The 24,900-nt window shown below is 46.7% G+C and overlaps 1 protein-coding gene and 1 pseudogene across 1 annotated transcript; both read right to left on the reverse strand.

Moving 5' to 3' along the window:
• Nucleotides 1-1,565: 1,565 nt before the first annotated feature.
• On the reverse strand, nt 1,566-1,934 carry LOC138643413 (uncharacterized). Its single transcript, XM_069732328.1, has one exon. The coding sequence runs from the start codon at nt 1,932-1,934 to the stop codon at nt 1,566-1,568; it is 369 nt and encodes a 122-aa protein (XP_069588429.1).
• Nucleotides 1,935-9,455: 7,521 nt separating this feature from the next.
• LOC138641445 (kinesin-like protein KIF20A) overlaps nt 9,456-24,900 on the reverse strand; it is a 74,180-nt pseudogene continuing 58,735 nt past the window's right edge.

Here is a 24,900-nt window from a genome sequence, read left to right on the forward strand (position 1 = left end):
TCTAGCTTAGGGAGACTTCGCTTCTCCCAGAAGGCACCTGGAATATGCAAATTAGCCTCCTGAAGCTTGAATCCCTGGTTTGGTGATGCTTTCGAAGCAGCTGGTCCCGGCTGTACCCAACGATCTTCTAGCTTAGGGAGACTTCGCTTCTCCCAGAAGGCACCTGGAATATGCAAATTAGCCTCCTGAAGCTTGAATCCCTGGTTTGGTGATGCTTTCGAAGCAGCTGGTCCCGGCTGTACCCAACGATCTTCTAGCTTAGGGAGACTTCGCTTCTCCCAGAAGGCACCTGGAATATGCAAATTAGCCTCCTGAAGCTTGAATCCCTGGTTTGGTGATGCTTTCGAAGCAGCTGGTCCCGGCTGTACCCAACGATCTTCTAGCTTAGGGAGACTTCGCTTCTCCCAGAAGGCACCTGGAATATGCAAATTAGCCTCCTGAAGCTTGAATCCCTGGTTTGGTGATGCTTTCGAAGCAGCTGGTCCCGGCTGTACCCAACGATCTTCTTGCTTAGGGAGACTTCGCTTCTCCCAGAAGGCACCTGGAATATGCAAATTAGCCTCCTGAAGCTTGAATCCCTGGTTGGTGCCGCTCGGATTGGCCGCAGATTCACATGTGACCGGGGTCGGGGGGTTATTACAAGGTCCTGCACCGCCGGATATTCATCCCCTTGAGAAAGCGGCGTTCTCTAGCCGCGAAACACGCGTCGGGGCGTTCTTCTTTTCCGGTGGGACCCCCTCCTGTGCCCTTCACTTCAGTGCCCTTCACTGGTAAGCCTACTCTTTAGCCCCACCATGCTATTTTATAGCATACACCATTACTAATATAGCCTGCCATTTGGCTATTGCACTGCATTGGCTTAGGGACATGTGGGTTTACTTACCATCTGAATTGATATGGGCTTTTTTTCTTTATTCCCTCCTTGCTATTTACTAAGCATATGTATGGGGGTAACGGGGGGGTGGTCCCCTTTCCTGTGCTTGATTGGATACACCTACCATTGGACTGTATTACTACTGTTTTTAGCATTGTTTTGTACTAATAAAGACACTTGTTTATTATATAAAAAAAACCTATATCTCATGCTCCTTTTTTCTCCAGTTTATATAACTCCAATCCAGCAGAGGCAGGGGAACACTGTTAAAGTTCTGGGATTTTTCTCAGACCCTCCCATAGCACAGGCCCTGAGGCGCGGGGTACCCTCACAAGGAGTTTGGGAAGATGCTGAGGGGAGTACCTTACTGACCATACCAATGTCCTTTGTGATTCCTCTGTGCCTTATAATTATTGGGTATCCAAGCTGGATACATGGCATGGTCTGGCTCTCTGCCGCTAGCGTCCTCTTCTTCCTCTTCCTCCTCCCCATCCTTTTCCTCATCTTCTTCCTCTGCCTTTTCCTCTTCCTCCTTCCTTTTCCTCTTCCAATCCTTCATCCTATCCTTCCTCTGGCTCCTTCCTCTCCTTATCCTTCCTCCTTTCTTTTCATCCTTTTGTTCTTCCTATGCTTCATCTTCCTATCCTTCCTCTTCCTTTTCTTCCTCTTTCTCCTTCCTCATCTTCCTCTTTCATATTCTTCCTTCCTCTTCTTCATCCTTCCTTTTCTTCCTCTTCCTTCTTCCTTCCTCTTCCTCCTTCCTCTTCCTTCTTCTTTCCTCCTCCCTCTTTCCTTCCTTTTCCTCCTCTTCCTCCTTCCTTCTTGTCCTCTTCCTTTTCATCCTTCCTCTCTCTTCCTCATTCATTTTCCTATTCCCTTTTCTCCTTTCTCTTCCTTCTTTCTCTTCCTCCTTTTCTTCCTCCTTCCTCTTCCTTTTCCTCCTTTCTCTTCCTATCCTTCCTTTTCCTCCTCCTTTCTCTTCCTGCTTCCTCCACCCTCTTCCTTCTCTTCCTCTTCTTTCTCCTCCTCCTTTCGCTTCCTCATCCTCCCTCCTCTTCATTCCTCTTCCTCTCTCATCCTCCTTCCTCCTCTTCCATTTTCCTCTTTCCTCCACCTCTTCCTCCTCCCTGTTCCTCCTCTTCCTTCCTCTACCTTCTTCCTCTTCACTTTTCTTTCTCTTCCTCCTCCCTCTTCCTCCTTCCTCTTACTCCTTTTTCTCTTCCTCCTTCTTATTCTTCCACTTCCTTCTTCCCTTATTCCTTTCTCTTCCTCCTTCCTGTTTTTCTTCTTCCTCTTCCTACTTCCTCCTATCTCTTCCTCCTCCTCATCTTTTTCCTCTTAGCACTTCCTCTTCCTCCTCTTTCTCCTTTCTCCTATTCCTCTTCCTCATTCATCTTCCTCCTATTCTTCTTCCTCTTCCTTCTCTTTCTTGTCTTCCTGTTTCTACTCTCTCTTCATCCTCCAATTCCTCTTATTCCTCTTCCTCCTTCCTCTTCCTTCTCCAATTCCACTAACTCTTATTCCACTTCCTCCTACACTTCCTCTTCATCCTCTACCTCCTTCCTTTTCTTCCTTCGTCTTCCTTCTTTCGCTTCTCTTCTTCCTCTTCCTCCTCTTGTTCCTTCCTCTTCCTCTTTCCTCTTCCTCCTCCTTTCTACTCTTCCTTTTTTCCTCATTCCTCCTCCACTTCCTCTTCCTCATTTCTCCTCCCTCTTCCTCCTGTTCCTCTACCCCCTTCGTCTTCCTCCTCTTCCGCTTTCCTCTTCTTTCTCTTCCTCCTTCCTTTTTCCTTATCCCTACTTCCTCTTTCTTCCATTCTCTTCCTCCTTCCTGTTTTTCCTTCTTCCTCCTCTCTCTTAATCCTCTTCCTCATATTCCTCTTCCTCCTATTCTGCTTCCTCTTTTTCCTCCTCTTCCTGTTCCTACTCTCTTCATCCTCCAATTCCTGTTATTCCTCTTCCTCCTTTCTCTTCCTTCTCCAATTCCTCTTCCTTCACTACCTTTCTCCTCTTCCCTCACTACCTCCTTTTTCCTTCTTCCCTCCTCCACTTCCTCTTCCTACTTCCCCTTTCTTCTTTCCCTCTTCCTCTTATTCATCTTCCTCCTTCTTCTCTCCTTCACTTCTTCCTCTTTCCCTCCTCCACTTCCTATTATTCCTCTCCCTATCCTTCCTCCTCCACTTCCCCTTTTTCCTCTTCCTCCTCCAATTCCTCTTCTTCCACTTCCTTCTCCAATTCCTCTTCTTCCTCTTCCTCTTTCCTTCCTTTTTCCTTATTCCTACTTCCTCCTTTCTCTTCCTCCTTCCTGTTTTCCTCTTCTTCCTAGTCCTTTCTCTTCTTACTTCCTCTTTTTTCTCTTCCTCCTCTTCATCTTCTTGCTCTTCCTACTTCGTCCTCTCTCTTCATCCTCTTTCTCCTTTTCCTCTTCCTCCTCATCCTCTTCCTTCTCCAATTCCTCCTCCACTGTCTTCTTCCTCCTTCCTCCTCTTATTCCTCCTCTATTGTTTTCCTCTTCCTCCACTACCTCCTTCCTCTTCCATCTTCCCTCTTCCTCTTTTTACTCTTCCTTCTCCAATTCCTCTTCCGCTTTCCTCTTCCTCCTCTGCCTCCTTTTTCCTCTTCTTCCTCCTCCCTTTTCCTTCTTCATCTTCCTCCTCTTCCTCCTTCCTTTTCCTCCTATTCCACTTCATCTTCCTCCTATTTTTCTTCCTCCTGTTCCTCTTCATCTTCCTCTTATCTCTAATTCTTCCTATTTCGCTTCCTCTTATTCCTATTCCTCCTTTTCCTCTAAAATTGAATAGGAGGCAGATGTGTAGTAACCCGCAGCTGCCACTCCAAGTAGACGGCCAAGCTCCGCAAGTAATTACTTACGGCCAGCGCCGCTGACACCTTCAGCAGCTGATCAGACCCAGCCAATCAGACATTGATACTAAGGCTAGGGCATCAATGTAAAAGTAATACAGATGTGATGTCTGTGCTGCAGCGCGCCTATCGATTGCCACGCATGGACAGCTGTGTAGAAAAATGTATGATGTCCTGAAACAATGGAAGGAGAAAGCTACAAAGTTTCTTGGATGACTTCTACACCGCAACAGAAGCGCAGTATTGCGGACAAACCCTCTCGATACTGTGTGCAAATACTGAAGATTCGCTAAATCCTAAATCCCCACGTCCAGGAGTGTACTGTGCTTTACAGTGACTGTCAGATAATATATATGGGTACATTACATGCGGCCGTTAGCGTCAGGTTCTATCCTTGTGTGTATATAATGGACTAATTTAATCTGTTTTCTTTATTTGAGTATTTAAAAGATTTTCTAAGGCCTAGCTGTGAATTTCTACCTGTTGCCTATTGCAGCATGTACAGCCGTCTGATGGGTTACTGCAGTGTAGGAGAACACGTAATTCATTCTTCTGTGATCTGTTAATATATAAGCTGAATAGAGATACATGTAAAGGTTTGCTTGGCGAGGCGTCATGGAACATTGAGTTTGCCCTATATATCGCAAGAGGCCACACTGTCCGTGCGGCTCACCCAGAAATAATACGTGTGTCGTATGTATATCTGAGGTTAGTGCAAATACCATACACATAGAAAGGAAGCTAAAATAAGGATGGCTGGGACAATGCAGCAGGTTTATCTATAGATTCACCAACAAAGCACTATTTTGAACGATAGAATAAATAACCGCAATAAAACTTAACATTTACTAATATTTTAGATAAAAATAATAATCTTTATTTATATAGTGCCAACATATTCCGCAGCGCTTTACAGTTTAACAGCTTCAAACACAACAGTCATAAGTAACAATGTTAACAATACAATAATTAAAGCAAAATAAGACGACCCTTCTCCTGAGAGCTTACAATCCACAATGAGGTGGGGGAAATACAAAGTACAGGTGTGTATTTACAATGATGTATTTACAATGATGGTCCAGCCATCTTCAGGGAGTGGGGGATAGAAGGAAGTGGTGAATGGGCTACACACACAAAATAACTGATTAGGGAACATGATAGGCCGCTCTGAACAAATGTGTGTTGAGGGAGCGCCTAAAACTATGCAAATTGTGGATGGTCCTAATTTCTTGGGGTAGAGCATTCCAGAGGATTGGTGCAGCACGGGAGAAGTCTTCTAGTCGGGAGTGGGAGGTACGGATTAGTGCAGAGGTTAGTCGAAAGTCATTTGCAGAGCGAAGAGGTCGGTTAGGCCGATAGACAGAAATGAGGGAGGAGATGTATGAGGGTGCTGCACTGTGGAGAGCTTTGTGGGTGAGAACAAGTACTTTGAATTGTATCATGTAATGAATGGGCAGCCAGTGTAATGATTGGCGAAGAGCGGACCCGTCCGAGTAACGATTAGCCAGATGGACGACCCTGGCTGCTGCATTAAGGATTGATTGGAGAGGGGAAAGTCGAATGAGGGGGAGGCCAATTAAAAGAGCGTTGCAGTAGTCCAGGCGGGAGTGGATCAGGGTGACCGTGAGAGTTTTTGTTGTTTCTATGGTGAGAAAAGGGCGGATTCTAGAGAGGTTCTTTAGGTGTAAGCGGCACAAGCGGGCAAGAGATTGTATATGGGATGTGAAGGAGAGATCAGAGTCAAACATAACACCCAGACAGCGCGCCTGCTGCCGGGGTGTTATTATGGTGCTACCCACGGAAAGGGAAACGTCAGGTTTAGGGAGGTTAGTAGATGGTGGGAGCAGAAGACGTTCAGTTTTGGAGAGGTTGAGTTTCAGATAGAGAGCGGACATGATGTCAGAGACTGCGGACAGACAGTCATTGAGGGCCAATAGATTTAGAGAGTTGTTCACAAAGTAGTTGTGCAGGAAAGGAAGCTTGTTGCATACAGACCGTGTATTCCAAAGGGCACAATTAAAAGAAGGAGGTGAGGGAGTGCAGGTAATAATAAGGTTAGAATGGTTTTGATTTAAGGTAGGGGTTGAGGTTGGTGGATGGTGGACCGGGGTTGGGGGAAATGTCCCCTGAGATCAGTAGGAGTAGGAAGATCAAAAGCAAGAAGTTTTTGGATTGGTCTCGCCAGCTATCTGTCATGGCTGCCGCGACCAATCAGCGACGGCCATAGTCCGATTAGTCCCTCCCCTACTCCCCTGCAGTCACAGTGCCCGCTCCATACTCCCCGTAGTCAATGACCCCGGCGCCCGCTCCATACTCCCCTCCGGTCACCGCTCACACAGGGTTAATGCCAGCGGTAACGGACCGCGTTATGCTGCGGGTAATGCACTCCGTAACCGCTGCTATTAACCCTGTGTGACCAAGTTTTTACTAGTGATGCTGCCTATGCAGCGTCAATAGTAAAAAGATCTAATGTTAAAAATAATAAAAAACGAAAGAACCTGCTATTCTCACCTTCCGTCGTCGGACGATGCGCTCGCTCCGGCCGCCAACTTCCGTTCCGAGAGATGATTTGCGAACTTACCTAGAAGACTTCACTGGATCCCAGGGGTGAGTATATACGGTAACTATTTTTTTATTTATTTTTTTTTATTTTTTTTTTTTTTACAGGGATATGGTGCACACACTGCTAAATACTGCGTGGGCAGTGTTATACCTACGTGTCTGGGCAATATACTACTTGACTGGCCAATATACTACGTGGCTGGGCAATATACTACATGACTGGGCAATATGCTACGTGGCTGGGAAATATGCTACGTGGGATGTGCAATATACTACGTGGGATGTGCAATATACTACGTGGGATGTGCAATATACTACGTGGGATGTGCAATATACTACGTGGACATGCATATTCTAGAATACCCGATGCGTTAGAATCGGGCCTATATATATATATATATATATATATATATATATATATACACACACACACACACACACACACACACACATATGCATACATATATGTACATATATACTAGCTATTGAACCCGTTCTACGCCCGGGTGGCGAGCATTTATATTGGTATATGGTCTCCATCCTGGTATGTGCTGCTCCATCCTGCGTCCCCATCCTGTCATGTGCTGCTCCATCCTGCGTCCCCATCCTTATGTGCTGCTCCATCCTGCGTCCCCATCCTTATGTGCTGCTCCATCCTGCGTCCCCATCCTTATGTGCTGCTCCATCCTGCGTCCCCATCCTTATGTGCTGCTCCATCCTGCGTCCCCATACTGCCTCTGACCCGCTCGGCGCCGAGTGCTGGGGGGCCTGAGCAGGCGGGGACATCGGCACGCTGTGGGGGTCAGGTGCCAGTATCGCCGCCAGCTCAGGCCCCCCAGCACTTCCTATACTCACCTGTCTGTCCCGTTCCAGCGCTGCGCGCCGCCATCTTCCCGGTCTCCTGGCTGTGACTGTTCAGTCAGAGGGCGGCGCCGGCGCGCATTAAGCGCGTCACCGCGCCCTCTGAACTGAAGGTCACAGACCGAAGACCGGGAAGATGGCGGCGCTCAGCGATGGAACGGGGACAGGTGAATATAGCCGATACTCACCCTCCTGGCGGTCCCTGCTTCTCTGTTGGAGATCGCGGTGTGCGTTCAGTGTGAACGCACACCGCGATCTCCTGGGAGCGTCACTCTGTGAGGCCCAGCTTGCGCCTGCGCAGTCTATAAAGGCTTCGGACAGAGTGACGCTCCCAGCGTTATATTATAGATATAAATATACACACACACATATGCATACATATACATACACACATACATACATGCATATTCACATACATATATACACACACATGCATGTATATCCTTACTCATCTGTCTACACACAAGAACATTCATTAATATGTCATAGAAAGGTCTTGTACTATGTGGTCAGTCACTATAGATTTAAAGTAGAATTTATGATGTAACAATAAATAAGGCCTTCCAATTACACACCATATTGTTACCACAACACAATAGTAAAAAAGGTGTATACCATAGGAGAGAGTTACATGGTATGGAACTTGGGTAACAGACAAAAAATAATAATAAACATGCAAACATGACGCCACTGCTATCTGTATTTAACCAGATAGTCTCATTTATTGAATCACTGGCTGCAAACAACCAATGTTACAGTTGAAAATTATCTAAAAGGGAATCTGTCACCAGGTTTTTGCCACCCACTCTGAGGGCAGCATAATGTAGAGACAGAGACCCTGATTCCAGCAATGTGTAACTTTTTGGGCTCCTTGCTGTACTTGTGATAAAATCACTGTTTTATCAGCAGATCATCACAAGAGATTAGAAACCTGCTGCCATGTAGAACAAAGCCAAAGGGCGGACGTCAGCACCCGGCGCATCAGGGCAGGTGCCAGGGCCCTGAGCAGGTGGTGGGCCCCACTCGCTGTCAGGGACACTGGCGCATTATGAGGCCCAGTGCCTGTGTCAGCACCTTTGGGTGGGGGTGGAGGTGACTGACAATCAGGTCAGAAGGCACTATGACGTCACTAGTGTGCGCCCTAAGCCAGAGCAGTCACAACGCAGAGAGCCGGAATATGCCGAGGAGTCCAGAGCAGAGCAGTGGCCAGTGAGGAGAGGAGAGGAGAGAATTTAAATTTTTTTTTTTTTTTTTAATTTTTGGAGCATCTTTTGGGGCCAATTACATATGGAGCATCTTATGGAGCCAATTTTATATGGAGCATTATATGGGGCTCATTCTGTTTGGAGCCATATATGGGGCCCATCATATACTGTATGGAGGATGATATGTTGCCTATTCTGTATCGAGCATTAAATGGGGTCCATCATATACTGTATAGAGGATTATATGGGGTCTATTCTGTATCAAGTATTATATGGGGGCCCATCATATACTGTATGGAGCATTATATGGGATCCATTATTCTGTATGGAGCATTATATGGGTCTCATTCTGTATTAAGCAATATATGGTGCTAATTATTCTGTATAGAGCAATATATGGGGCATGTTATTCTGTATAGAGCAATATATGGGGCATGTTATTCTGTACAGGTGGTATTTCCTGATGAAGGGGGCATGAGACCCCTGAAACGCGTTGAATAAAACCACATTATTTTCTCTGGTCGGTGAAGACCTGTGGATCTGCAGCAGCCGCTATCTATATGCTCTAATCTCATCCGAACCAGGTGAGCAAATTTGGTATATATTCTCCTCTGTGTAACAATGATAAGACCCTATTGCGCTCTTTGTCTCCCCATTGTTTTGCAAGATTCTGTATAGAGCAATATATGGGGCTCATTATTTCTGTATGGCGCAATATATGGGGCATGTTATTCTGTATAGAGCAATATATGGGGCTCATTCTGTATGGAGCATTATATGGGGCTCATTCTGTATGGAGTGCTATGTGGTGCCCATAGTACTGTATGGAGGGCTATACTGTCCGGTTTCTGAGCTACTGATATCATTAATGTAATGTAAGAGAAATCTTTGGCAATGTACTATACCTAGATTTCTCATCTGTGCATCATGAATTGTGGTATGTGTTAAAGGGGCCCACTGAGATTCTTTCGCCCGGAGCCAACAAAAACCTGGAGCCGGCCCACCCACCATAAGGAGTCTACGCTAAAATACGCAAAATCACTTCCACTTTTCTTGAACTATTGAACATAGAAAAAATAATATTGTGTGGGAACATAGAACGATGGTAGATTATCCATTTTTTGCTCTCCCAGTTCCCTTGATGAAGCTCTAATGTGTCACAAATTTTCACTCGTCTTAGGCAGCAGGAAAGCAAAACTCACCCTAGTACATTTGTCATGAAAGGTAATGTGGGGAAAGGATCTGCAAAAAAACAAAATATTAAAAGTTGAATTGTTTTATTTAATTACATACAAACACATACATATAATACATAGCCGGTTTATACATAGAAGTAGCTTAAAATAATAGGCTCCTCATTTACGAGCCAGCAAAGGTTTTTTCCTAGCCAAGCCAGTAGATTCCTCAGTTTTTTCCACACCTTTCATCTTTTTTGGAGTGACACTCATGGAATTTTTAATACTAGACAACAAGCCTCTTTTGGGTTTCGGTTCCCCCACGGCTGACACGAGCTTCCTGCTTTCATCCAGCTGCCCCTGAAGTTCTGTTATTGAAGCCTCCAGCTGGATAGCCCGCTCCGCCAGACTCTGGAGACCTTGGATCTCCTGGTCCTGTGAAAAGCCAGAATTTATCATTAAGACTTTATCATAAGGCTAAAACAGAATAACCACAAGTAAATATTAGTCACACCTTGATTTTCAAATGCTGCTTCAGCATCTCATTTTCTTCAGCCAGTCGTCTTCCATTCAGATCAGCTTCATCCTTAATGTTCTGTATCTGCACCCTTAAACCAATAATGATCTGTAAAAAGAACACAAATAAAAACATGTCTGAAGTGGAGCCTACACACATGGGCTCCAAAATGTTCTGAAACAAGTAAGGTGAAATACCGTAGATATTTCTCTAAACTATGATTTTACTCATCAGTACAATTATGGCAATACCAAACTTGTCCAGTTTTTGTTTTTGTTACTATTTTATTAAAAAAAAAAATTCTGAATCTATATAAAAAGTAACAGTCAAAAAAATTTTTTTATTGATTGTGTCTCCATTCTCCAAGACCCGTAACACTGTCGATTTTCAGTCGATAGAGCCCTCTCACGGCTCTTTTGTGGGGTGAGAAGGCGTTTATTGATACCATTTTGGGATGGATATGACAGTACCATGTAAACCTATGGAAAACCATATCTGCAGTGCCCATGCTGCGGAAAAGCTGCGGTTTATTTTCCGCAGCATGTCAATTCTTTGTGCGGATTCCACAGCGTTTTACACCTGCTCCTCAATAGGAATCCGCAGATGTAAAAACGCAGGTGAATTCTGCACCAAAAAAAAAAAAGCAGGAAATCCGTGGTAAATCGGCGGTTAATCTGCAGGTAAAACGAAGTGCGTTTTACCTGCGGATTTTTAAAAAATGGTGAGGAAAAATCCGCACACGAATCCGCAACGTGGGCACATAGCCTTAGGCTATATGATGCACTCATCACTTTATTAGCATTTATCTTTAGTCAATAACCACTAGGTATTTTGATCACCATCAATAGGCTACACGTGGTTAATATTTTGAATGCTTTGAGCTAAAGGTCTACTACTAAGACCTGAATGCGACTCATAAGGGGAAGAGACTGATGACAATTTGACATTCTCTACTACTAGGATGGATCTATGATTTTGTGTGTATTTTATATACAAATATATAAGAACAAATATTATTGTGTCTTGGCAAATAGATCACAACACGAGGGATCCAATTGCAAGAGTTGCAAAAATCTTATTTAATTGTGGAAAGGATTTTAATTAATTTGAATAAAAGTAAATTTTTATAATCATTTTCTTATATCTCATGCGGTTTTGTGTTCATCCACATGTTTGGCATTAACGTAGCCCACTCAACTTATAGGTACTTGCCTCCAGAAGCGCAAGCTGAGCACAATATATGGGTGCTATAATGACTTATTTGCAAGTTTAACTCTGCTACTTCCACTTCATGTTTGTTTCTGGAATACGCCCATAGAGTCAAAATCAATAGTCACTACAACCATAGATGAATTCCCAGAGGTGTAAACCAATAAGGGGGTGACTTGAGGGGACTTTCCACTATTTACGCACACCAAGGGTTCTGCAAATGGAGCCGGCAAACTATTCTAGAAAAATCAGCACTGCAAAAGTCAACTAGCGCTACTTTACTGTACAGCCACCTATGCGGTATGGCCAAGTTCAAGAGAAATTGTGTAACAAATTATGGGGCCTTTTTACCAATTTAAAAACAGTAACAGTCACTTAAACAGTATATTAGTGATAAAAATGTACTGTAATTATTCTTTTTTCACCACCCAATGGTATAAAATTTTGTGACACCTGTGGTGTCATCATCCTCACTGCATCACTAGATGTATTCATGGTGTGGTGCAGTTTGTAAATGGTGTCACTTATGGGGGAGGAGTTCTGCTGTTCAGGCACTTCAGGGGCTCTTCCAATGTGACACGCAAACCTGCATTTCAATATAGCACACATTCCCTTCTGAGCTTTGCACTGTGCCTGAAAAATAGTTTCCAACCATAGAGGATATTGGCGAACGCTGGAGAAATTGCACAACAAATTATATGGTCCATTTTCTTCTGTTACCCTTGAGAAAAACAATTTGGGGCTAAAACAAAATTTTCACGGTTCAACTTAAAATTCTGTGAAGCACTTGTGGGTTCAAAGTGCTCACCACTAGGGTTGAGTGAAACGGGTCGAAAATTTTCAGAAGTCGCCGACTTTTGGCAAGGTCGGGTTTCATGAAACCCGACCCCTGTGTGGGGTCGACCATGAAGTCGGCGATCTTTTGAATCTAGAATCGGAATTCCGATACCGATTCCCGATATGTTTATATCGGGAATTGGTATTGGAATTCAGATTTAAGTGTAAAATAAAGAATTAAAATAAAAAATATCCCAATACTTACCCTCTGACGCGCCCTGGTACTAACCGGGAACCTTCCTTCCTTAGAATCAGCCTTCCAGGACCTTGCGGTGACGTCGCGGCTTGTGATTGGCCGCGCGGCCGCCCATGTGACCGCTCGCGCGACCAATCACAAGCCGCGACGTCACCGAAGGTCCTGGAAAGCTGATTCTAAGGAAGGAAGGTTCCCGGTTAGTACCAGGGCGCGTCAGAGGGTAAGTATTGCGATATTTTTTATTTTAATTCTTTATTTTACACTAAAATATGGATCGTGGGCCTGAAGGAGAGTTTCCGCTCCTTCAGACCCTGGGAACCATAGAAACCCAATGCACTGCATTGGGTTTCGAGTTTCGGCCGACCCCGACTTTTTTATAGGATCGGCCGATTTCACTCGACCCGACTTTTGAAAAAGTCGGGTTTCGTGAAACCCGACCCGATCCTATAAAAGTAAAGGTCGCTCAACCCTACTCACCACACCTCTAAATAAATTACTTGAGGGGTATAGTCTTCAAAATGAAGTCAATTGTGGGGTTTTCCACTGTTTAGACACGTCAGGGTCTTTGCAAATGTAACATGGCATCAGCTAATAAACCAGCTAATTTTGCACTCCAAATGTCTAATGGTGCTCCTTTCATTCCGAGCCCTGCTGTGTGCCCAAACAGTAGTTTTCCCCCCAAATAAGTGGTATCTGCATACTCAGGAGATATTTCACAACAAATTATATGGGCCATTTTCTCCTGTTAACCTTGTGAAAATGCAAAATTTGGGTATAAACATTTTGATGAGAAATTTTTTTGGGAATGGGAAGTCTGGGAATTATAGTGCTTCAAGAATGTATGCGGACTGGACAAACCTGCAAGCTTGCAGGTGTGCTGTGCCGACGCCTGGTGCCTAGAATCTAAGAAACCTCGATAGGCAGGGAGATAGGCTGACATCTAACACGGAAGGACTCCTGGATGGTGTAACAAATCCATCAAGCTAACATGGCTGATGAAAACAGCTAAACCCTTCCTGTAACAGTCAGGAAGCCTTCCTCTTACAGTGAGGTAGCCCAAATCAAGTGTCCAACCTTCGGAAGGATGCCGTCCTCGAGACGTACCTACTCAGAGCATTCACCATGTCCAGTAAATGGGGAACCCATTTCGCTATGCGGACTGGTGCAGAAAGATGAGGGAAGAACAATGTCCTCATAATAGTGGGAATACAATACCACCTTGGTAACAAGGGGCAGGGATGGCCTGAGGACAAACTTGCTTTGATGATAATAAATGAAAAAAGTCTGAAAGAACAGAGCGGCTAGCTCCAAAGACTCGTCAGGATGAGGGGATCGCAGAGGAAAAAGGGCAACCTTCCCTGATAGTAAAGTCTGTTCAGATCAAAAGGAGTCTACTGTAAGACTCCCAGGGTCATTACGGTCCCAAAGATATAACGGTATGCGATACGGAAGAACCACATGTGAAGACTACCTGCCAGGAATTCCATATTTGCAGTTTAGTTGCAATAAGACGGAAAAATACTAGTTTCGCAAACGAGAAAACCTGATATGGTCAGTGCAGATCTCCCAGGATCACTGGGGCCCTTCCTGCTTCCGAAAAGATCTCGGAAGTAGTGGAAGAAGGGTGAAAAAAACTGGTACCATGGAAGAACCAGAGCATGCACTGCGACGGCTTTTGGACCTGGAGGCCAAACCATGAACTTAGAGTACATTGGCGTTCAGTCTGGACGCCATCTGACCTACATCTGGAGTGCTTCAGAGAAGACAGAACTGATGGAAGACTTCCGGGTGAAGTTCCCACTCACATGAGGTGGGACCCCGACGGTGTCCGCTGCCCAGAGTTCTACTCCTGAGATGTGTAGTGCCGAGATCACCAAATGATAGATCGTGGCCCAACAGAGAATGCGAGGTACCTCGGCCGTGATGCCTGACCATTGGTGCTTGCTAGATGATTGATGTATGGCACAGACGTGGGATTGTCCAATTGAATCTGATGGGGTGAACCACCAGAAGGCAGTGGACCAGCCGTAGAACTAGCCGTATCGTTCAGATCCCCAGAACAATGATCAGGAGAAGAGGACTGGCATCGGTAGACACTAATAACCATTGAACCGGGAGAAAGGATCTCCCCTAGATGAGGAAGGAGCTCAGAGGCTATCCTCTGAAAGCCTGATTGACCTGCAGAAAACGAGAGGAGCAAAGGAAAATGATTCCATTGTCGTCACAAATTTTTCTCAGAACCCTCCTAACAAATCGAATGGAATGAGGGGATGAGTGAAGAAGTGCACAAGCTCTCTGTTGAACGGGCACGGCCTTGTCTCAAGGGAGAGTCACCAACCACCTGGAAGATTCCAGGATCATCCTCAAAAGAGATATCTGCTGGGCTGGAAACGAGGAAAAACTTGTCTAAGTTTAGCTGCCAGCCCAGGAGAGAGAGGGTATAGTAAGAGATATAGACGACTCAGCGCAGGGCTGGAAGAGCAGCTAGAAAGTCGCAGGGCAGGACGACCACACCTCTAGGGTGCAAGAGGAACATGACAGCCGCCATACCCCCTGCAAACACTCTGGGTGCGGTAACAAGGCCTAAAGACAAGGTTGTGATTTGAAAATGCTTTTCGGGAAAGCAAAGGAATTTTGAAGAGGGGAAAAACACAGGAATGTGAAGGTAAGCATCCCAAATGTCGGTGGATGCGAGAAACTCCACCATTTTTCCGTTGAGGTAATGGCTGAGCGGAGGAACTCCATCCGAAAAAAGGGGACCTTGTCAAGCTTGGTAGAAGTTTGAAGTTCAGGGTCGGTCTTACTTTTCGGTCCCCATTTTGGAACCAAGATCCCTTAGATCTAGACCGTCCTGGACAACTGATCCACTGCTGGTTGAGTCTATAGGTATTCAAAATAGTTAAGGTCTCTGACCAAGAGACCATTGCTCTAGCAACACATGCGGCGGCTGAGGAAGGGTAGAGCGCTGAACTGGAGGCCGCAAGACGGATGAAACTAGATTTGCTATCTGACAGTCCGTTGTATTTTTAATTGAGGACCCATCGGGTAGGGATACTGGTAGGTATACCACAGGAGATTCTACCCAGTTTATCTGCCAAGTGGCAGAATACGCGGCTGCATGCAGAAGGTCAGGAAAAAACGTCTCTTACTATTGCCACTCTCTTTTGATGTTGCGGAGTTAAAATGATGAACCATCGATCCACCATCCTCTTAACAGGGAAGTGGAAAGGGATTGTCCACCTTCTTGCATCATCTGCTAAATAGTGGAGATGCAGAGGGTCTGTTTGGATGGCAAAAAGGGAGCCTCTGTACATCCACAGAAGTAAGGTCCCTGGGTGGACAGGACTGGTTGTCCCGCATTAGGCCTGGCTGTAGAAGAGGATACATGGAGGTGACACTCCATGTGCTCATCTATCGATGGTGTGGGGAGATTGGTGCCCTTTAAAAGGACCCGTTGCCCTTAAGAATCAGACCAAGCATGGCCTGTCACGTCTTAGGTGGGTATACGTGGAGTGGACACCCCGCGTGTTTGCATATTGGCTGAAAAAGAATACTGCGCTTGCAGAGGTTTCTGTCCAGTGGATCGCTCATCCAGACGCTCCGTGTCCGCGTGAATAGCAAATGCTCTGCTGGGAGTTTAGTCTCCTTATGAGGGACACTGCGTGATCTAGAGTGGCGAATCCATCCTTTAATGAAGTTCAGGAGAGTCCAGAACCAAGGCAATATCCGATCGATATTCAGAGACTAGTTCTCAGCCAATCATTGGTGAGGGTTCAGGAAATGAAACTTCTGTTTTCTAGGCGCGCGTACGTTTATAGACGCTTGTACATTTCTAGAAAACCTGCGGCTCCTGCTAGCCGACGGCTCGCATGAAGGAAAGGGACCATCTATATTGGTCCTGCGAGCACTCCGAGCCACAGAGGGTTCACGGAGGGATTCAATCTCTTGTCAGAGAATCCATGGGTTGCGGCAGTAACGAAGCCCACTCAGGGAACTAGGTACTCTGGGATAAGCTGGGGTCAGTGGCGCAGGGTTCCTGAGCTCATTTAGGGTGACCGGCTTTGGACTGGTCATGTGCCTTTAATACCAGGGAATACTGGTCATGCACCTTTAAGACCAGGGAATACTGGTCATGTGCCTTTAAGACTGGTCATGTTAAGTACAGGGGGAAGATGCAGGGGAAGAGTGCACTACTTCCTTACTCTGTTGCAGAGTCGTTGTGCCCCTTTAATGCAAAACCATAGCCCCTGTGTGTGCCGACAGGGTGGACCAAGATGGCCACTGGGAGTTGCAGAGGTGGTAAAGTCTCGCAGAGAGCGAGAGGCGCCAATTTGTGGGCGGTGCCACATATGTTATGTGGGCGGAGCTTCATGACTTCCATGAACAGGCCCAAGCCGGGGCCTACATTTCTGCGTGAGCAATACCAGTGTTGCCGAGGGAAGCGAACACTCCCGTACCAGGGAAGAAGCGCCAGAAAAGGTGGGTGGAGCCGCCTTAGTGCGCCATAGTGCGGGCGCGGCTTCTGGGATGCGGCCTACACATCAGCCGAAGCCGGGGGCTAAATTTTTGCAGCAGGACGGAGTGTTACCACAGGAAGGTGGGCCACAGGGAAGCGGAGGCTGCCTGTCAGCATGTGAATATCCCACTGCAGAGGCCCATCGCTGACTGGATCCACTCGCCATCGGTGCGCATCCCGGCATGGAGCCTCCGCGATGCAGGTGGAGGGATAGAGGGATAAACCTCAATCCACCATCCCTTTGTTACGGAGGTGGAGAGGAACTGTCCGCCTCCTTGTGCCATCTTATTTTACAGTGGTGGGACAGTGGGGGCTGCTCGGACGCCATAGAGGGGGGCCTCTGTACATCCCCGGAGTTCAGCTCCCAGGTGGACAGGGCCAGTTGTCCGGCATTAGGCCTGGCTCCAGGAGAGGATACATGGAGGCAACACTCCATGTGGTCGCCTGCTGATGGTGTGGGGAGATCGGGACCCGAAGGAACAGTCGCCTCTGAAGTGAGATCAGGCATGGCTTCCCACATCGCAGGAGAGGGTACGGGGAGGTATACTCGGCGTTCTCACCTGTTGATGATTCGGGGGAGATCGGAATCTTGAAAGGATCAGTCACCCCCTTCACTCCATTAATTAAAAAATAACAGAAACGTAAAAAAATTAAATAAAAACGTTGGGGTCTGAACCAAACCCAAGTGCCTCCTGCAGACACTAAGCAAGAACTGGTTAGCTGAGAGCCAGCAGGAGGGTGTATACTGCAGGGAAGGAGATAACTTTCTTTGTATGACTTAGTGTCAGCCTCCTAGTGGCAGCAGTATACACCACGTTCTGTGTCCCCCAATGAGGCGTAGGAGAAAAAGTGGTTTTGTAAATCTTGTTGGAAAAATTAGAAATTGCTGATAAACGTTTAACCCTTCTAACAAATTAGGTTTTAAAAATGAAACAGATTTAAAGTAGACATATGGGAAAACAGTTACTTACCGATAATGGTATTTCTCTGAGCCCATGACGGCACCATGGAGAGAGGGGATCCGCCCCCACAGGGACAGGAAGCCTACAGATAAAAGGCGGCAGTACCCCTCTCCCGCATCAGTTGGTTTACAGAGCATTAACGGAACTTCAGACTGCAACTTGAACGGCTGTACAAAAATATTTAACATTAAAATAAGCTTAATAGAGGCACGGCGCGGCTATTTTCCAAACTAATTTCAGTGTGCACACCCACACGTGAAGGGAGGGAATGTACCGGTGCCGTCATGGGCTCAGAGATATACAGTTATCAGTACGTAACTATGTTTTTCTCTTTCCCCCATGATGGCACCACGGAGAGAATTATATAGATTGCACATTAAGGGAGGACCACTGTCTCCAGAAGCCTTCTCCCAAAGGCAAGATCTGAAGAAGAGGCCAGGTCTAGCCAATAATGGTTAAAGAAGGTAGAGGGAGAAGACCAAGTAGCGGCTCTACATATCTGCTCTATTGAGGCACCGGCTCTCTGACCAAGAAGACGCCACTGCTCTGGTCGAATGGGCTCTTATCTCCTCCAGAATAGCTGCTCCACATGAGGAATATGATAGTGTGATAGCGTCTTTTATCCAGCTTGCCAGCGTGACCTTCGATGCTTTCTGTATTTTCAGTGGACCCTAGAAGCATACAAAAATACCTATCCTTCCTACACTCCCTTGTAGCTACCAGATACTGGATTAGGCATCTCCTTACATCTAATGTATGTAGGACTTCTTCCCCCTTATTTTTGGGATTGGGGCAGAAGGGCAGGAAGATTTCTTGCGACCTGTGAAACCACGATGCCACTTTCGGAAGATAGGCTGGGTCGGTTATAAGGTCAACTCTATTCTCCAGTATCTGTGTGAAAGGCAGGTATGCTGACAAAGCCTGGATATCGCTAGCTCTACGTGCCGATGTTAAAGCTATGAGCAGGGATGTTTTAAGAGATATCATTTTCAGCCGGGCTTCTGACAGAGGTTCAAAAGGAGCCTTAGTTAACGCAGAAAGGACTAAATTTAAGTCCCAGGGTGGAGTAGCATGAAGGGAAATCGGTCTAGATCTACTTGAAGCCTTTATACACCTCGCTACCCAACGGTTCCCAGCAAGGTCAGTTGTACAGGGCCCCTTTATTATTATTATTATTATCATTTATTTATATAGCACCATTGATTCCATGGTGCTGTACATGAGAAGGGGTTACATACAAGTTACAAATTTCACATACAGTAAACAAACTAACAATGACGGACTGATACAGAGGGGCGAGGACCCTGCCTTTGCGGGCTTACATTCTACAGGATTATGGGGAAGGAGACAGTAGGTTGAGGGTTGCAGGAGCTCCTGCCCCTTTGGCTGCAATGTGAACTTTAAGGTGCTTGTGGACAGACTCTGCTCCAAATCCTTCTGTAGGAATTCTAAGATTTTGTTTATTGGAACTTCCCCAACTAGATTGGCACCTGAGAAATACATTTTTCCCAAACCCTCCCATGCGCCTTGGTAGTTACAGGTTTCCTACTTTGTAGTAGAGTGGTGACTAGGGTTGAGCGACTTAGTTTTTTAGGGTCGAGTCGGGTTTCACGAAACCCGACTATCTCAAAAGTCGAGTCGAGTGGAATCGGCCGATTATCGCGAAGAGTCAGGGATCGACCAAAACACGAAACCCAATGCAAGTCAATGGGGGAGCATAGTCGGCAGTGAGTGGAGGCCAGGAAAACATGTACAGTGCCCATTTTAATGGCAAAAACATACATTTTTGTTACTGAAGCTTGTCAATCTTAATTTACCTTATAATAATAGTAAGGCATTGGAAATTGGGGGTCATTTGGCTAAAGTTGTGGGGGGTGGGGCTGGTTCAAGTATTTAGTGGGCCCAGGAAATCTGGACCACATCACGGCAGTGGAGCAGGGAGAGGTAAGTATTTCCACTTTGCAAGTGCTGTGATCCTGAGCAAGCAGGGGGGGCCCACTCGTTGGCATTGGCAATGGCACAGGGTCCCTCAAAGTACAGCGGTGTGTTTGCACGGCGGGGGCGCCTCCCACCGGCAGCGACACTTTTGCGCACTATGAGGGGCCCTGTGCCAGTGACGTCGCCAACGATAATTCCTCCCCCCACCTGATGAAGGAACCTGCACTTTCATCTGCACCTTCCTGTTTGTCCCCGTGTAAGGTGGTATGGTATGCGGGAAGGGGAACCTGACTTTCAGCAGGGTCACAATCTTGCTGTGTAGCATGCACGGGGAATGTTGCGTTATGGGTCAATGTACCAGCAGACTCATCTATCACTGGCTGGGCAATGGGCAGGATGAGGAGGAAACACAGATATAGGCCCAAAGAATAAAGTGGGCTAAATGCAGTTCAAAATTGGTAACAGGACTAAACAGGGGGCATTGCTTTGTTCAGTGGAGTACAACTGTAATGAGAGGCTGACACAGTGAGTAGGCCCAAATCAGTAAGTAGGCTAAATGCAGTTCAAAATTGGTAACAGAAGTAAGCAGGCGGCACTGGTTTGTTCAGTGGAGGAGAACATCAAGAAGCGGCAGACACCGATAGTAGGCCCCAACCCAACTAGTAGGCCCCAACCCAACTAGTAGGCCAAATGCAGTTGTTCCATTTAACAAGAGCCTGAAGATAGAAGCTCAGGAAAGGCAACCAGGAGAACACCTTGGAGCGGCAGACACCGTTAGTAGGCCCCAACCAAACTAGTAGCCCCACTGCAGTTTTAAAATTCCGATAGGCTGAAAACCTGATAATTGCAGGTCATTTTTTTTTAAAGAGGACAGCTGTATTGAGTGGCGCAGCCAGACACTGCAAGTAGGCCTTACACCACAAAGTTGGCTCGACGCAGGTTTAAAAAAGGTTACATGGGTACACGGTCTTCATTGGTGTGCTCAGTGGAGGACAATTGGAAGGAGGGACCGCAGAAAGACTTAGTAGGCCTAAAATAACAAAATGGGCTCTATGCAGCTTCGATTATGTGGCAACCTGGAGAACACCTTGGAGCGGGAGACACCGTCTCTACAAGCCAGACCCAACTTGCAAGCCTAATGCACTGTGGTTTCAGCAACTACTTAACGAGAGCTAGAAGATAGAAGCTATGGAGAGGCAACCTGGAGAACACCATGGAGAGGCAACCTGGAGAACACCTTGGAGCGGCAGACACTGTCTCTACAACCCAGACCCAACTTGTAGGCCTAATGCAGTGTTGTTTCAACAACTACTTAACAAGAGCTTCAAGATAGAAGCGAAAGAGAGGCAACAGAGAGAACACCTTGGAGCGGAAGACTCAGTATGTAGACCACAACGAAACTTGTGGCCCCAATGCAGTTTTATAATTCTGACAAGCTGAAAATCCGCCATTTTTTTTTTTAGAGGAGGACAGCTGTATTAAGTGGCGCAGACAGACACTGCTAGTAGGCCTTACACCACAAAGTAGGCTCACTGCAGGATGACAAAAAGTTACATGGGTACACAGTCGGCATTGGTGTGCTCAGTGGAGGACAAATGGAAGGAGGGACTGCAGACAGACTTAGTAGGCCTAAAATAAAAAAATTAGGCTCAAAGCTGTTTGAATTATCTTGCAGAGGTACACAGGCAGCATTGGTGTGGTCAGCGGAGGACGATTGGAAGGAGTGCCTGACAGTTAGTAGTCCCAAAAAATAAATAGATGTTAATGTCTCACAAAACAACAAAACCAAAAAACAAAAGGGTGGCATACTTAGGTACAGGGGTGGGCTCCTCTGCTGAGTTTCAAACATAGTAATTTGGCGCTAAGTATTTACTGGTGTCAATATAGGACACTGACCCTGACTATTTTAACTAGCATCATACATGTCAACAAATTGGTATTGTCAGTGCCAGGCATTGAAGGATGTCAGCGCATAGACTAAACATTGGTGGAGCTGTGAGAGATAATTTTGCAAGTGGTAGAGCACTGTTTGAGCTGGGGGGGGGAACTCTCTTGTGGCCGGCGGTACAGGCCCAGGGCCCCTCATGTTACAACAGTGTGTCTGACGTTGGGTGCGCACCACCACCGCCAGAGACACTTTATTGTACTATGAGGGACCCAGTTGCAGTGCCGTTGACCAAAAGCGGGCACACCCACCTCTTCAGACAAACGGCACTCTCACGGGTGCTTGCGCCAAGTGGCGCGACCACAGCCCCGTGGGGGGAGTTAGCCCATTTAGGGAGGTGTAAACATGTTGTATGCTGGACAAACAGCTGCTGCAAATTACATAGTTACATAGTTATTAAGGTTGAAGGAAGACTATATGTCCATCTAGTTCAACCCATAGCCTAACCTAACATGCCCTAACATGTTGATCCAGAGGAAGGCAAAAAAAAACCCCATGTGGCAAAGAGTAAGCTCCACATTGGGGAAAAAAATTCCTTCCCGACTCCACATACGGCAATCAGACTAGTTCCCTGGATCAATTAAGAGATTGGAACAGTCAGTAAGACGAGTTCACAAGCAAGACCTTTTTATAGGAAAGCTAGGTGTCAGACGGGAAAGGTGAGGCAAAATAATTCAAAATCCATGAGTGGTTCATTTTAATGAAGGTTAGATCATCAACATTTTGGGTAGCCAGACGAGTCCTTTTTTTGGTCAATATTGAAAAAGCAGCACTGAATACTCTTTCTGATAGCACACTAGCTGCTGGGTAAGCAAGCTCCTGCAATGCATATTCTGCCAATTCAGGCCAGGTGTCTACTTTGGATGCCCAGTAATCAAATGGGAATGACGGTTGAGGGAGAACATTGATAAGGGATGAAAAATAGTTAGTAACCATACTGGACAAATGTTGTCTCCTGTCACTTTGAATTGATGCTGCAGTACCCGTCCTGTCTGCGGTCATTGCGAAATCACTCCACAACCTGGTCAGAAAACCTCTGTCCAACGCCACTTCTGATTTGTGCAACTCTAACACCTCTGCCCTGTTGCCCCCTACAGCTCGTGTGAGAACCATCACCGGCGCTGTGTGCTGGGAATGCCTGAATCAAACGGTCTACAAGAGTTGCTTGTTTGGTTGCTAATATTTGTTCGAGGTTCTCATGTGGCATGCTATTTTGCAATTTGCCTTTATAGCGAGGATCAAGGAGGCAGGCCAACCAGTAATAGTCATCGGTCATCATTTTAATAATGCGTGGGTCCCTTTTGAGGATACGTAAGGCATAATCCGCCATGTGGGCCAAAGTTCAAGCTGGCAAATCTGCGGTTGTGCTGGGTTGAGGGGCAGTTTCAGGCAAATCTACATCACTTGTCTCCCTAAAAAACCCTGAACCCGGCCTTGCAACGCCACCAGTTGCTATTGGCCCCGGTGACGCTTCTTCATACAAAAAAATACTCATCCCCATCATCCCCCTCGTCCTCTTCGCCCGCTACCTCGTCCTGTAGACTGCCCTGACCAGACAATGGCTGACTGTCATCAAGGCTTCCCTCTTCCTCGGCTGCAGACGCCTGCTCCTTTATGTGCGTCAAACTTTGCATCAGCAGACGCATTAGGGGGATGCTCATGCTTATTATGGCGTTGTCTGCACTAACCAGCCGTGTGCATTCCTCAAAACACTGAAGGACTTGACACAGGTCTTGTACCTTCGACCACTGCACACCTGACAACTCCATGTCTGCCATCGAACTGCCTGCCCGTGTATGTGTATCCTCCCACAAATACATAACAGCACGCCTCTGTTCGCACAGTCTCTGAAGCATGTGCAGTGTGGAGTTCCGCCTTGTTGCAACGTCGATGATTAGGCGATGCTGGGGAAGGTTCAAAGACCGCTGATGGTTCTGCATACGGCTGGAGTGCACAGGCGGACGGCGGATATGCGAGCAAAGTCTGCGCACTTGGAGGAGCAGGTCGGGTAACCCCGGATAATTTTTCAGGAAGCACTGCACCACCAGGTTTAAGGTGTGAGCCAGGCAAGGAATGTGTTTCAGTTGTGAAAGGGCTATGGCAGCCCGTTATCACTCATTACCTTGCCTGCCTCAAGATGTACAGTGCCCAGCCATGACTGAGTTTTTCTGCAAGAACTCGGACAGAACTTCCGCGGTGTGTCTGTTGTCGCCCAAACACTTCATTGCCAATACAGCCTGCTGACGCTTGCCACTAGGTGTCCCATAATGGGACACCTCGTGTGCAACAGTGGCAGCTGCGGATGGAGTGCTCGTGCGACTGCGGTCTGTGGACGAGCTCTTGCTTCTGCAGGAGGATGAGGAGGAGGAGGAGGGGGGGCGAATGCCTACAGCCAACTGTTTCCTAGACCGTGGGCTAGGCAGAACTGTCCCAATATTGCTGTCCCCTGTGGATCCTGCATCCACCACATTAACCCAGTGAGCCGTGATGGACACGTAACGTCCCTGGCCATGCCTACTGGTCCATGCATCTGTTGTCAGGTGCACCTTTGTACTCACAGATTGCCCGAGTGCATGGACAATGCGGTCTTTTACATGCTGGTGGAGGGCTGGGATGGCTTTTCTCGAAAAGTAGTGTCGACTGGGTAGCTCGTAGCGTGGTTCTGCGTAGTCCATCAGGGCTTTGAAAGCTTCGCTTTCAACTAACCGGTAGGGCATCATCTCTAATGAGATTAGTCTAGCAATGTGGGCGTTCAAACCCTGTGTACGCGGATGCGAGGACGAGTACTTCCTTTTCCTAACGAGAGTCTCATGTAGGGTGAGCTGGACTGGAGAGCTGCAGATTGTGGAACTAGCGGGGGTGCCGGTGGACATGGCAGACAGAGAGGGTTGGAGATGGTATTCTTGCTGGTGCCCTACATGCAGTGTTTCCTACTACGAAACTGGTGATTCCCTGACTGCTTTGGCCTGGCGACGAAATCTGCACATTTGCTGCAGGTGGTGCGGGAAATGGTGGGCTTACAGTGAGGGAAGGGATGTAGCGTTGCTGACTAGCTTCATTGGCCGAGGGTGCTACAACCTTAAGGGACGTTTGGTAGTGAGTCCAGGCTTGCAAATGCATGGTGGTTAAATGTCTACGCATGCAACTTGTATTTAGACTTTTAAGATTCTGACCTCTGCTTAAGGTAGTTGAACATTTTTGACAGATGACTTTGCGCTGATCATTTGGATGTTGTTTAAAAT

The sequence above is a fragment of the Ranitomeya imitator genome, chromosome 6, assembly GCF_032444005.1.
Source record: "Ranitomeya imitator isolate aRanImi1 chromosome 6, aRanImi1.pri, whole genome shotgun sequence".
NCBI classification, from domain to species: Eukaryota; Metazoa; Chordata; class Amphibia; order Anura; family Dendrobatidae; genus Ranitomeya; species Ranitomeya imitator.